The sequence below is a fragment of the Chelonoidis abingdonii genome, chromosome 1, assembly GCF_003597395.2.
Source record: "Chelonoidis abingdonii isolate Lonesome George chromosome 1, CheloAbing_2.0, whole genome shotgun sequence".
NCBI classification, from domain to species: Eukaryota; Metazoa; Chordata; order Testudines; family Testudinidae; genus Chelonoidis; species Chelonoidis abingdonii.
Genome location: NC_133769.1, coordinates 95781781 through 95794758, shown reverse-complemented (window position 1 = coordinate 95794758; position 12978 = coordinate 95781781). Strand labels below are relative to the sequence as shown.

At 43.5% G+C, this 12978-nt stretch overlaps 1 protein-coding gene across 5 annotated transcripts in view; it reads right to left on the bottom strand.

The window, feature by feature from the left end:
* The window catches only part of TCF20 (transcription factor 20), a 151094-nt gene that overhangs the window by 34645 nt on the left and 103471 nt on the right, over nucleotides 1-12978 (bottom strand). For 4 of the 5 annotated variants that reach the window (XM_032803172.2, XM_032803167.2, XM_032803169.2 and 1 more), the window contains one exon: nucleotides 8020-9341. The exons of the other annotated variant lie outside the window; for it this stretch is intronic. Coding sequence is in view for 2 of the 4 variants with exons in the window: in XM_032803168.2 (XP_032659059.1) it covers nucleotides 9324-9341 (18 nt within the window). In the remaining 2 variants the exon portion in view is untranslated. Of the gene's footprint in view, nucleotides 1-8019; nucleotides 9342-12978 lie in introns of those variants that run through there. 5 annotated transcript variants of the gene reach the window in all.

Below are 12978 nucleotides of genomic sequence, written 5' to 3'. Positions count from 1 at the left end.
AAGAGCCAGGTGTCATGCCACAATTAATCCATTGCTACAAATCAAAAGGCACTCACATACATTCTTAAGAATGGACCACAAAGGCAGAATTCCTTCCCACAATTGGATAAGAAAAAGGCAGGCAGAAATTGCATACTACAAGACAATACAGACCACTCAGATAAGCCTGGACTGGTTTCATCCTTAGTCTTGCAAAGGATGTCAGAAACATGCATGTTACAAACCTCAAAGAATAGCTCTACAAGACCCATCTGTTAAAACACTTACAATTTTTTGAAGCAAAACAGTGTTGAGGTAGGAAAGCAACAGCTATTCTTGAATGCAAGGTAGGCCCGATAAACACTGAAGGAGAGGAAAAGACGACACTTCTTTCTTTTGGGGCGGGGGGGAGGGTTGGAAGGAGGTCTGATAAGATTTCAAGACTCCTCACATCTGCCCCCTCCTAACAGAATCCTTCAAAGCAGGTCAAAGACAAAAGGGACAACCCCAAAAGACTGAAGTCTTCTATTCCTAGGGCAGGTACAGATTACACAGTACACCCTCCCCCACACACTCTTCCTCTGGCTCCCCTTGTGCCTGACCTCTGTTCTGGATGGTCTACTTCCAGGGCAAGAGAACAATCTTCAGGAGTCACTTAATCCCTGGCCTGTGCTGAGAGTGCCAAACAGGGGTGCTAAGTAGTGTTAATTGAAGTGGTGGGTTTTGTGATGTGGGCAGCAATTTCCATATTAAGTACCCAAATAATTCTTGTTCTCTTTAGTTTAAGCCATAGTTTATGTTTCAAAACACCTTTGCATGGGATGTAAAATTCAGGGGACCTTGGACAAAGGTTCTGCAAACTAGCCCATGATCAAGCCATTCAGGTTTAGGAAACTCAGGCACTGTGTACCACTTCAGGTGCAATAAATACTAAAAAGACAATTACTACCCTCCATACAAATCTCTTCTAAGACTTCCACAGTGCTGACAAAGAAAGAAGCAATAAAAATATTTTCCACCTCTGGGGTCCTGATACCATCTAAGACGACTGAGTAGGCAGGATGTAAATTTTTTAAGGGCAGCAGCTGTCTGTATTCTTGCTCTTGCACAGAGCAGAGAGAGTCGATCTATTTTTAGAATCAAAGCACTGGAGTGTTCCAGTCTACCCTACCCTCCAGTTCTAGAGTATTCCAGGACGTCCCAAATTAGGCCCTTTACACATAATCTGATCACTAACCCAGTGGTGCAGTCTGCCAGAGTTCTAGAAGTGTTTAATAAAGGGACCAATGACAACTTTAAAAAGGTTGCCCCCATGAAATTAAAAGTTATGTCATGATATATAAATTGTATGCAGTGTTTATGATCTCCTGAGATTTAGGAAGACAGAGAGAGAAGCCATTCAATAGTCTGGTGCAAGGGTTGGCAACCTTTCAGAAGTGGTGTGCCGAGTTTTCATTTATTCACTCTAATTTAAGGTTTCGCGTGCCAGTCATACATTTTAACCTTTTTAGAAGGTCTCTTTCTATAAGTCTTTAATATATAACTAAACTATTGCTGTATGTAAAGTAAATAAGGTTTTTAAAATGTTTAAAGCAGCTTAATTTAAAATTAAATTAAAATGCAGAGCCCCAGCCAGACCGGTGGCCAAGACCCAGGCAGTGAGAGTGCTACTGGAAATCAGCTTGCGTGCCATCTTCGGCACACGTGGCATAGATTGCCTACCCCTGGTCTGCTGTATATGGTAAAAAATACTCTCGTCTTCTGATGGAGACATTAAATAAGCTTCCTTCTTTACATTTTCTGGTGGCTACTATACAGGTGGAGTAAAAAGAATCTGTGGCAGCTTCCCAAACAAAGCAAGAAGAGTAGGCGGTGTGTACGATGATGAGAGGGGTACGGAAAAAGGAGAAGAAAACAACAAGGAGGCCTAGTCAATATTCCCTACATCCATAAAGGTGTCTATCAGATACTGTGGGAGCTATTGCTGAGTGTAAAATTGCTGCCACATTTGTGACTATGCTGTGCCTAGGTTGGGCAGTGGTTGAGTTGGGGGCTTTGCAATAGGTCAGTTTCATTGTTGGAGATAAATTGATGTCATGGAGTCAAGTCTGGGGTAATCTATTTACATGATGTGGGCATTCTCAGCAACACTATACATAAGTCCTGTCAGTTTTAAACAGAGATTCACCCACCTTCACACAACTCTGGAATCCCCTGAGCAGCCAACAGGAACAGCTGACTCCATCACTAACTCTTCAAGTCTCCAACCATCCTTGCAACTTCCCAGACCTCCCCCATGTGGCTGCCAGACAGCCCCTAAGGCAGGAGCCACAAGAGCAACAGCAGGCTCTGCTGACTTACTGGTGGTTGGTGGATTCTTCACACTGCCCTCTCCTTTGAAAAGGATGTATCCTCACCGTCATATTTAACCCACTAGAAGATCCTTGTGCCAGAGGCCTGCCATATACCATCATCCAATCACACCCTGCCCAGTTTGGGTGTCCCAACGTGGTTGATCCAATGCGCCAGGCATTTTCACAGGAGTAACTGGCCAAGCAGGATCTGTTCCAGTTATTGACATACTTGTGCCAATCAACAGCAGTTGTTGCCAACAGCCTTAGTGAGTTCCTCCTTTTTTGTGTACAGGGTGTTTATGGCTTGTAGCATTTCTATATGGTCCAAATGATCCAAATTCCTTTTGTTCTCCTCGGGAACTGCATACAAGAGGTACGCTAGGGTCCTCAGTCCATGTTCAACATAAGTGCTTAGACTTTCCGCTATAAGTGAGACCCTTTCAAATCCTTGAAGTTCTTGCGCCAATATAGCTCCCAATCCATACTCACGAGCACGTGAGTCTAATCCAAAAGGGGTTTTTGTAACATAAGTAGGCTAAGATAGAAGCACCAATTCACAACCAGTGAGTGCTGAAACACTTTCCCATTTCTATACAATTTAGCAAACCCATGACTTAACCTTCTGTAGTTTGTGCAGAGCCCTACAGAATTTTGTATCTGTCAGCAACTGAACAGCTGGTCCATTCCGTGCTGACTCAATTTCCTGTCACCGGAAATGTCCTCCTCCTCTACTGTGTGCCTGAGCCAGGGTAACTTTTTGAAACAACTCTCAGTTCTTTGGATTCAATTTCCAATCAGCACTCAAATTTATCACAGGTCATTAGTAAATATATCAGTTCTGGATTAGAAATTGTAGCATGCCTCAGGATATCTTCCAGGTGGGCTGAAAGGGGCCTGCCACACAATATCCTCACCAGGAACCGCTCAAAAGGTGGAAGGGGCATTAAAGTAATGGCTTTTGGCTTGTGTAAATTGCCAAAGGCAGTAGTCTTCTCTTGCCATTTTGGATCTACCGCCACCTGTCAACAACTACTCTGAAATTCCAGTGAGAAAAGACAGATTTAACCTGCTTTTCTGTGCCATTTGCCCCATCTGTAAAATGGGGATGATAGTGACCTCTTTTGTAAAGTGCCTTGAGATCTGCTGGTAAAAGCGACTACGTAAGATCTAGGTACTAGTATTGCATCAGCCAGGATCTTATCCCATTCATGGCAAAGGATAAAAATCCTTTCAGCTACAGAAAGTCTACACAGCAGCTAGGAGGGTGCTTCACAGCTCAGGTAGACACACACATGCTAGCTCTGCTCAAGTGAGCAGACTTAAAAATAGCACCGGGGCTGCAGGGGCACGAGCTAGCTGCCTCAGTACAAGTGTCTGACCCTCCTGGCCACCCATGCAGCCAAAGCCCCACTGCTATTTTTAGAGCCCTAGCCTGACCTGAGCTATGGTGTGCTTGCCTAACCGCGCTGGGAAACACCCTCCCACTGCTGCATAGGTATATGCTTAATTTTCTACAGTCCACATAAAATCTAATGCTATCATATTTTTTCCTGACCAGAAAGACAGGTTTGGCCCAAGGTCTACTTGAAATTTCAATTAGACCTTCCTGATACACTTCCCTAAAGACCTGTAAAGACTCTTCTCTTTATGAAATCAGTAAGCGGTGAAGCGTTTGATGAGCTGCCGTCCTCCAGCGTCAGTCTTGTGCTGTCAGTGCTGTCCAGCTTATTTTTTCTGGAATGGGAGAAAAAAAATCTCAATTCTTTACAAGCAAGTTTCTCGAACCTTCCTGCTGCTCATTTAAACATACAACACTGCACTGGAACACCATCTAAACGCACACTGGAAAAATCACCTTTCACCCCTTTCTCCCTTAGAGCACCTCTCTATGATTCTCTGATTCCAGTTTTGCCATTGTGGTTTTCTTTTTCCACATTTGACTTGTCAGAAATATTCAGCAGCTGAACAGGAATTTGTTCCTGCTTCAGGTTGACAAGAATTTTAGTAGCTTAAATTCCCCCACAGACGCTGTGTCTCATCGCAGTTCTCAACTTCCCTCAATTCCCCCTTCTGAGCGAGCTGTCTCAAACATATGATTGCTACTATAGTTTCAACACTTAGGAGGAGGACAATTTGCTTTTACATATAATCTGTCACCTGCAAAACATGAGCCATAACTGAAAAGGAATTTTCAGATGGCAGATGAAGGACGCCTTTCATGGCATCTACTATTAACCATAGTAAAATCCAAGTCAGTAACCAGCTCATCCCCACACTCAGCTATCCAGACACCTTGCTCCAATTCTAGAGACACAATGTTTAAGCCCAGTTTCCCCATTTTTGGACAGGTGTGTGGTTTCCCGGACACACACACTACTTGAGCCCAATTTAGCCGTTTGATTTCTGGATCTTCTGTTCCCTAGCATTTTTAGCATGTCTCGTTCGATAACCATTGCATTTGAGCCTGTGTCTACAATAAGGTCTGGTCTACACTACAAACCTATACTGGCATAAGTATATCACTCAGGGGTGTGAAAAATCCACACCCCCTGAGTGACATAGTTATACCAACCTAACCCCTCTACGTAGATAGAGTTTTGATGGCAGGACAGCTTCTCCCACCAACACAGCAACCGCCTCTCAGGGAGGTGGATAAACTAAGCCAACAGCAGAGCTCTCTCCCATTGGCTTAGAATGGTACAGCTGTGCTGTTGCAGCATGTAAGTGTAGACGTGCCCTTGGTATGTATTTCACAGTCTGTATTAGAGACAACACGGGTAAGGTAATATTTTTATTGGATCAACTTATGTTGGTGAGAGAGACAAGCTTTTGAGTTTACACAGACCTCTTCTGCATGTCTGGGAAACTGACAGTGTCACTGCTAAATACAAGATGGAACAGATTGTTCAGCATAAGCAGTTAACATATTTCAAGGGACCATTCAAGGTGAAGTGGCCTGTCACAGGGAGGAAAGGAAGAAAGTGAGGGAAGCAGCTGGGGGTGAGGGGGAGAGAAAGAGGGTATTAGCGGTTTATAGATTGTTGTAATAAGCCATAAATCCAGTTCCCCAAACCTGAAGAAGATCTCTGTGTAAGCTTGCAAGCTTCTCTCTCACCAACAGAAGTTGGGCCAGTACAAGGTATTCACTCACCCAATTTGTGTCTCTAATGTCCTGGGACCTACACAGTTACACCACAGTATAGTCTTTATTACACATTCAATAGCCAAACTCCCAATGCTGTTCATTAACTGCCCGTATCTAAAGGAAAACTGTGGGGTTACCTCCTGTGCTGTCAAGCTTTCCCCTTGTAGCTTCGTGTCAGCCTGTTTCCTGCTCTGTGGGGAGGGTCTAACCGTAGGCACTTGTGATACTGTCTTCCCTTGACTTTATAAAGATCCTTTTTATGGCCAATCTTTTCATAGTATCATCATTCAATTTAATTACTTCCTTTTTTCATTATTGCCAATCTCCTTTCTTTTACAAACCGAATTTAACACCATTTCAAATAATTCAAATGCATCATGAATCCAGCAACAATCTCCTTTTCCCCCTCATCATGCAGATTTGTACCTACAGGGCTTGTACCAGACGGCTACAACCGTATGCAGCAGTAGTTGCCTTCTGCACTGCACAGCAGGACACACACTCTCCACAACCTCACATAGCATCCTTGGTTTTGTTTTGAAGACCTTGATATGCAAATCCCCATTCAGCAGAGCATCAATGTCTTATCCAAGTTGCCTGGTTTGCCCATTTCCTCATCCAAGTATATGACTTTAACATGGTTTGTAAGCCCTGGATTTTCTCCTCTAGACAGTTCATCATGTTCCGAGTCTTTGCTGCAGCTCATCTTTGTTAAGCAAGTTCCAAGCTGACCAAAGCCTTTTGGTGTTTTTCTATTTCTTTGAAAAAAAAAAAATTTGTCTATGGTAATCAAGCTGCTGTCCATCTCTTCAGTCAGGGCTGGCAAAACAAACTGAACATTTCATACATAGGTTGCAAAATCCCCTCAAGCCCTTTGTAGCTTCTGATTCAATATAGTTTTTATTTCCAAATATCTGGATTTGATCTCTGCCCTCAGGGCATATCTCAGTCCTTCCTGAGAAGCCTCCAGACCATTTTAATTCCTCTTGGCCTGATCTTAGTGCTTCTTGGATAGCTTTGATTTCTGTAAGCACCGCACTGACTTTTTCCAACCTTTTTCAATGGGAACACCAGCTCACATTTCCTCTTAGAAATTTAACGGTCTCTGATACCAGTATTGAATTTTGTCCAAGTGGTGGCAGAGTTCAGGGTCTTGCAGCAGTTTCTGTCATTGGAAAGAAAATGATGTCTCAAGAGTCAGGTCCGGTGTAATTTGTTTTATTTATATGATGTACATGAGTCCTGATACTCTGAAATCAACATGACCCCTCTGCATACAGGCAACACTCGAATCCTCAGCTGCTCCGTCACCCTGGGCAGCCACCAGGAACAGTTGCCTCTGATGCTCTCCTCCAGGTTTCCAACCACCTTCCCAACTGCCATGGACCCTTCCCCTCCTGGCTGCCCTTGAGACCCACATTCAGGAGCCAGAAAAGCAGGACCAGTATCACCCTCAAGTTTCATCACACTCCTGTGTGCTGACCGAATACTGCTCAGCAGATTCATCACAAATATAACTAATGGAATCCCTGTAACCTAATATGTTGGGATACGCAGAGTAGAACAGACACCAGAGAACACCAATTTCACTAGATTTGAAAGAAATCATTTACTCAGTCACACTGTGGAAAATGATTTTGTTCTGACTACACAGGCAGTTGAAGTTTTTTTCAGTACTGGTTACAGATGTCACAAACATTTCCTAGAATAGTAGGAGCTTGACTTCAGTGCCTACTAGTAGCTAAGGGGTAAGTAGAGGACTTTTATAATGCCCCTTCTTTCCAAATATATATCAAAGACACTAGTAACTTCTATAAATTCATTACTGTCAACAGGGCCAGATTTACCACTTACGTGCCCCTAGGCACAGCCTCTTCGCGCCCTCCCCCACACCTCCCGCCTGCAGCTGACCTTAGTGTTGCACACAGTATTAGAGAGGACGGTGCCCCTAGAATGCGAGTGCCCCAAGGCATATGCCTAATTGGAAATCTGGCCCTGACTGTCAAGTGTCTCCATTTTTTCCCCAATAGAGCTAAAATAGAAGTATTATAATAAGCTAAAATTTAATTTTATGCTGAATGTTCCAAAATGCAAGCAGCAAAACAGGCACTCACATCATTTTTTAAAGGATTTTCTCACCTCCTCAACCCCATTTTAGATCCAAAGTCATGCTGGCCAGCTCCCTCTACAACAGCACCCTGCTGTGCACCACAGCCTGTGAAGTCATTAGAGCATGGTACCATCCTATGGGTAAAGGAAAGGTCAGACAGGTAGTGCAATACTACTGCACATGAAATAGGAGTTCAGTGAGTCAAGTGATCCTACTGGCTAGCTATGCCTAGGCACCATATAAATACTAATAATAAAAACTTCACTGTCTCTCTCCTCCTTGGCCAGTCCAGACGGTTAAGGAAATCTCATCCGTGAAGGAAACACACAAAGATGACAGAAGGCAAACAACCCATAAGGTGGCAGCTGAATGTTAGCATGTCTCCCGCTCCCTTTCAACAAACCAAGTTACATTCACAAAACAAAAGGAAACAAGGTTAAAATGAAGTTTATTAGTTTTTTTGTTTTTTAAGCTTTTTTTTTTTATATATAAAACTGTTTGTGAAACAGCTATTTTATTCCCATGGCAGAGTGACCCCTGAAAGATGCACTAACCCCTTCTTAAGGCCTTAACAAGAAAAAATTTATTTGTATTTTTAAACTCAAATGTTTAAAAATTACACAATTTACAAAAAAATAACCATATGGTATAGGCTATTAAATTGACATTCTCCCTTCCTTCGGAAAAAACCAACAAAACCCCAAAACAACCCACCAACACACTAAAGAAGGGTTAACTGAACTTTCCTGGACAATTTAAACACACATTGATTCCATCAACATTCAGACTTCCTGTTCAACTTCCCACCCTGGCAGACAAACCAACATCCTCCTCTAGCCTGCTTTCAAAAGAGACGGCAGCTTCTTGGAATGATTTAGGGGTGTTCATCGTTACTATGAATGGCAGAAACACCCTCTCCGCACCCACCATTTGGTGCAGACATATCCACATCTATATGGGGTGTGTGTATTTGGCTAGCAGCAGCTACCTTTTACTTCACAAGTCGCATGACCTAGGAGTCAGATGTTTTTCAAGCTTCTATTGTTAATCAAAATAAATAGTGTTTCTTGAAGAGAAAATATTGTAAACTCACTCCCCACACATACACATATGAACAACTCATTGCCTGCAGCCATCCAATCCCCCTTCCTACCCCACAGGCAGTTTTGTCATGAAAGAAGATTTTTTATTTTATTTTCTTTAATTCTTGAGCTCTTCTTCCAGAAGCTGGGGGAGAAGAGGAGGGAGACAAATCTGGTTAGTGGAATGCATAATTCCACTCCCTTTTCAACAAAAAGGGGAATAGTTCAGGAGCCTCCTTTGGATTCTGGACTTAACATTTACTGTAGCTAGAAGAAATTGTGAATTTATCTGTGTTTTTAACATTGAATCAAATGGATAAAAAGGGATAGTGCACCTTTCATTTAAAACAAAGTCTTCCAAGACTAAAAAATAGATCTTTATATATATATATATATATATATATATTTTATCCCTCCCTCTTTAATTCCCCCCACCTGTTTCCTCTTTTTCCCTCCCCTCCCCATTGTCACTATGGAGTTTGTGTCCATGGAAACAGCTGGTTCAGACTCCTTGGTCATATTCTGTGATGTCATCAGTCTTGAGTATGATGTAAGAATTTATGAAGGAAGTGCTGGCATTGGCAGGCACATCAAGAGGGGGCACGGCTGCACAGTGGGAGAGATTTCAGTCAGTCATGAATGTCCACCGCTTTTTATCTCAACAGCCTAACCTGAAAAACAAAGTGAACACAGCAGTATTAGTATACTTATAATTACCCTTGTAACAGCCACCAGGACTTCAGAGCAGCTTACCCAACAACCTGACATAACAGCAATGCCAAGAGTTAAGTTTACAGAAGCATGATTGTTATTTCTTTACAACAAATTTTATGTGGTAAAAGGTATCGGATTAACAAGCCTTGGAGACTGTAGTCTGCTTAGCTACGGGGGGGGGGGGGGGGGGGNGGAGCATACGTTTCCCCTATCACCACCAAGCCACAGACCTTATAACACAGAACCACTTCCTGCAGTGAGAAGATCATTAATCCTCAGTCTGTTTGCTGGAAACTGGCAACAAAGGGGCCCAATTAGGATCAGTTATGATGGTGGATCTGTGACGTGACTCCTGCCCACTAGGAACTGGACCGAGATGCCAACACATTTCATATAGACAGATCACCAACCAGCCATCAGATAGTAACAACTTTCAACCAATACCAACCTGGGACTGTAATGAAACTGATGATTGAGTTCACAGGTTCCATATCCAGTTATTAATTGCCTGAAGTGACCAGTCCTCACTAAAGGGAGGATGAGCCACATTTTGTGTATAATTTACATTTCCTTATGCTGTTTTCTTGTTGTAGGTTGCAAACTGCAGGGGTAAGATTAGTGTAAGGAAATCTTGGGGTATCTTCAGGCAAAACTTCAAACTCTGGAATGGCCAGTCCTTCTCTAGAATACTTAGTATTTCAACTGCATAGATCAAAAAAATGCATGAGAAAAGATACATAACTCCAGGAGTTTAAGTATAGTTGGGACTGAAATAGTTCAAAACAGGAGTCGAATTCTTCACAATTAAAGCCACACTTCCTGTTCACTTTTCTAGAAAACACCTCACTCTCTCAACAACTTGCCACTGCTAAGAAAAAACTTAAGATTTAAATATTCTGTTCCTTCCTGTGACCCAAGATTTAGTTATTTTGCAAGAATATTCCTTTGCTGTAGCTCACGTAACACTCATATATCCTTTCCCCCTCATAAATGAGCTCAAGTGAAAAACAAAACCCACAACTTATGCTGGACGTATGTACTGCAGTTAATAGCATTAGGAGTGCACGCACAAAACACACCTAACTACTGACAGTTACAACTCCAGAACTCCCAGCTGGCTGTGCTATGAAAAGACAAGCTATTCGGGGCATCAGCACACAAAGTAGATCCCATCCCAGCAAGCATACTACTTTACCGCTAAAATTCTCACATGCAGCAATATAAGGCTAAGGGCAAACAAAAAGATATGAAGCAAGTGTGTAATAAACAACGGACTATTATAAAGAGGAGATATCACTGAAGGAGAGAGAGAAATTCCTAGAAGTAACAGCTCAGTCAGCTAATTCTTGTTGGTATTCATTATTGTGCAATTGTAAACCCTTATTGAAGGAGTAGCAAGCCCAAGCTGCTGCCTCTGGCTTCTGTTCAACTGTGGCTTGCCCATGCTTGGAAGCAATCCAGAGCATTAGGCACTGACTCAGGGAAGGAACAGGCTCACCATGTATAAAGTTCCTCCCCGTTCCTGGAAAAAATCCAGAGCACCAGGCGCACTCACACACCATCACTCTCCATATCTGGAATTGACACAAATGTTCTAGGGGAAAACTGGCTCAGGAAGAGAGAAGTAGCAAACAGACACACAACCCACTCCCATTCTCGAACTTGATCCAGAGCACTGGAGTGCAGGCCTTTTTTCCCCCTTACGGAGATCAGAATGAAAGCAGCCAATAACAAAGAAAAAAACCCAACTACCCCAACGGTCTATTCCTTCCATTCCAGCAGGCAGTATTACAGCCCATTTCCACCAAAAGCAGCAACAGGACACACATCTGTCTCACTCTGAGAAGACAGTTTCCCTAAACTACCCATGCATATTGCATTTATTCAAACTTACAAGAACAGTTTGATTGTGGGGAGGGGTGCAGCGCCAAAGCAGAAGCAAGGAGCCATAAGACATTCTCTATTATAGAGGGGTGAGGAGAGACACCAGTATCTCTAAATTAGAAGTATCTGGGAGGAGAGACGAGGTGAGGAGAAATGCAACACCCAGCTTTCATATACTTGTGGTTTTATCCTCCTTTCCTCTCCCCTGTGGGATTCTCAAATCCTTGTCATCATTTTGAGGATGCCTTAACTCATACTACTCCATACTTTCACACCAGGATTTTTATTCAGAGCTTATGGGCCACATCCGTGTCTCCTTGTCTGGCCCCTATGCACCTCTCCTGCTGTGCAAAGTGGCCCTAAAGATGCCCCAACAGAGCAGCTGGAGATTCTAGCAAGGGGGAGAATCCTCAGCAGGCATAGTCAGCTCTACTACACCCCACTTTTCTTCCCCCTCCCATGCTCACATAAGGGAGCATCTTGGGGGTGGGAGGTAACGCGCTGAGGGAGCATCTAGCTCCACTGACCCCTGGCCAGCAGAACAGCTCTAGCAGGCAGTTACAAGCAAGCACTGGTTAGAGGAGCATGGAAGCCGCTTTTACTTCTGCTATGGGCTAAACTGTCTCCAAGGACTGAAGAAGCATAAAGATGCTTTAAAACACCTCTCTCTTTTCCTTGGGGTCCTGTGCCAAGAACTGGTCAGTCAGATTTGGTGGCCATATATATTTAGGCAGCAGACCTCCCTTACAGCTTTGAGAGGAAAGAAGCCCTATTATATGAGTTAAAAGTAGATGTTATTTAACAATTTGCACTAAGCTATACAGAAGAGAGCTTGCATCATCAGGCTCTAGCCTTGTAGCCTCCAGTTAGAACTTCCTTGGCCTGAGAGGCAGGAATCTCCACTTACAGCAAAACAGGAAAAGCAGCAATGTACCATAAACCTTCCACTTCCAAAACCAATACCCAAATGTGGAGAGATGATTTATTGCCATTCCTCCAACAAAAATACCCATGCGGGTGGAAGAACTAACAAGCCTGGGAGAAGACAGTAGTGAGTAACAAGACCATGACACACACATTTATAAATGAGAAGTACTGTCAGATGTAGACTGGGCCGCTTGGAGAGTCCCTGAAACCAGATAAATAGCAAAGGCTGCAGCCCTACAACCAGAGTTCTGACCTGTACTGCATTATGCACTATCTTCAACATCAGAGCTACTTCAGGCTCTCTGGCCCAATGCACTGGTAGTTTGCAGGACAGGGGCTGCTGGCTGGTAGTGGAAGCAGCTGCTTCTCAAGCTGCAGCTCCAGACTCCCTGCTCCTCTACTCCCAGAAGCAAAGAGGCCTATGAGGAAAGGAGGGGAACTGCCCATGAATTTACAGTGGTAGTCAGACAGGAGAGGGTGCTGCTAGGCTTACACAAGAGGGAAAGAAAAAAGGAGTAAAAACAACCCTGCAGCTCAAGAACCTGATGTGGTCCCTGTTCCTTCCTGTGATTAATGTCTAGGGCTAGGCCTACCAGCTCCTCTCCTATTCAAAATCTAACACTGGCTCCTCCTGAGCAGCTTCAATCTTTAGCTCACTGGTCTCTCTATATTCCTTGGCGAGAGAAGGGAGTAAAGGGGGGAGAGAAAGAAGATCATGGCCAAGAGCAGCCCCTTGGGAGGGACAGCGGAGGATGGCAAATCAGCAGTGTGTGTGAAGGGCAT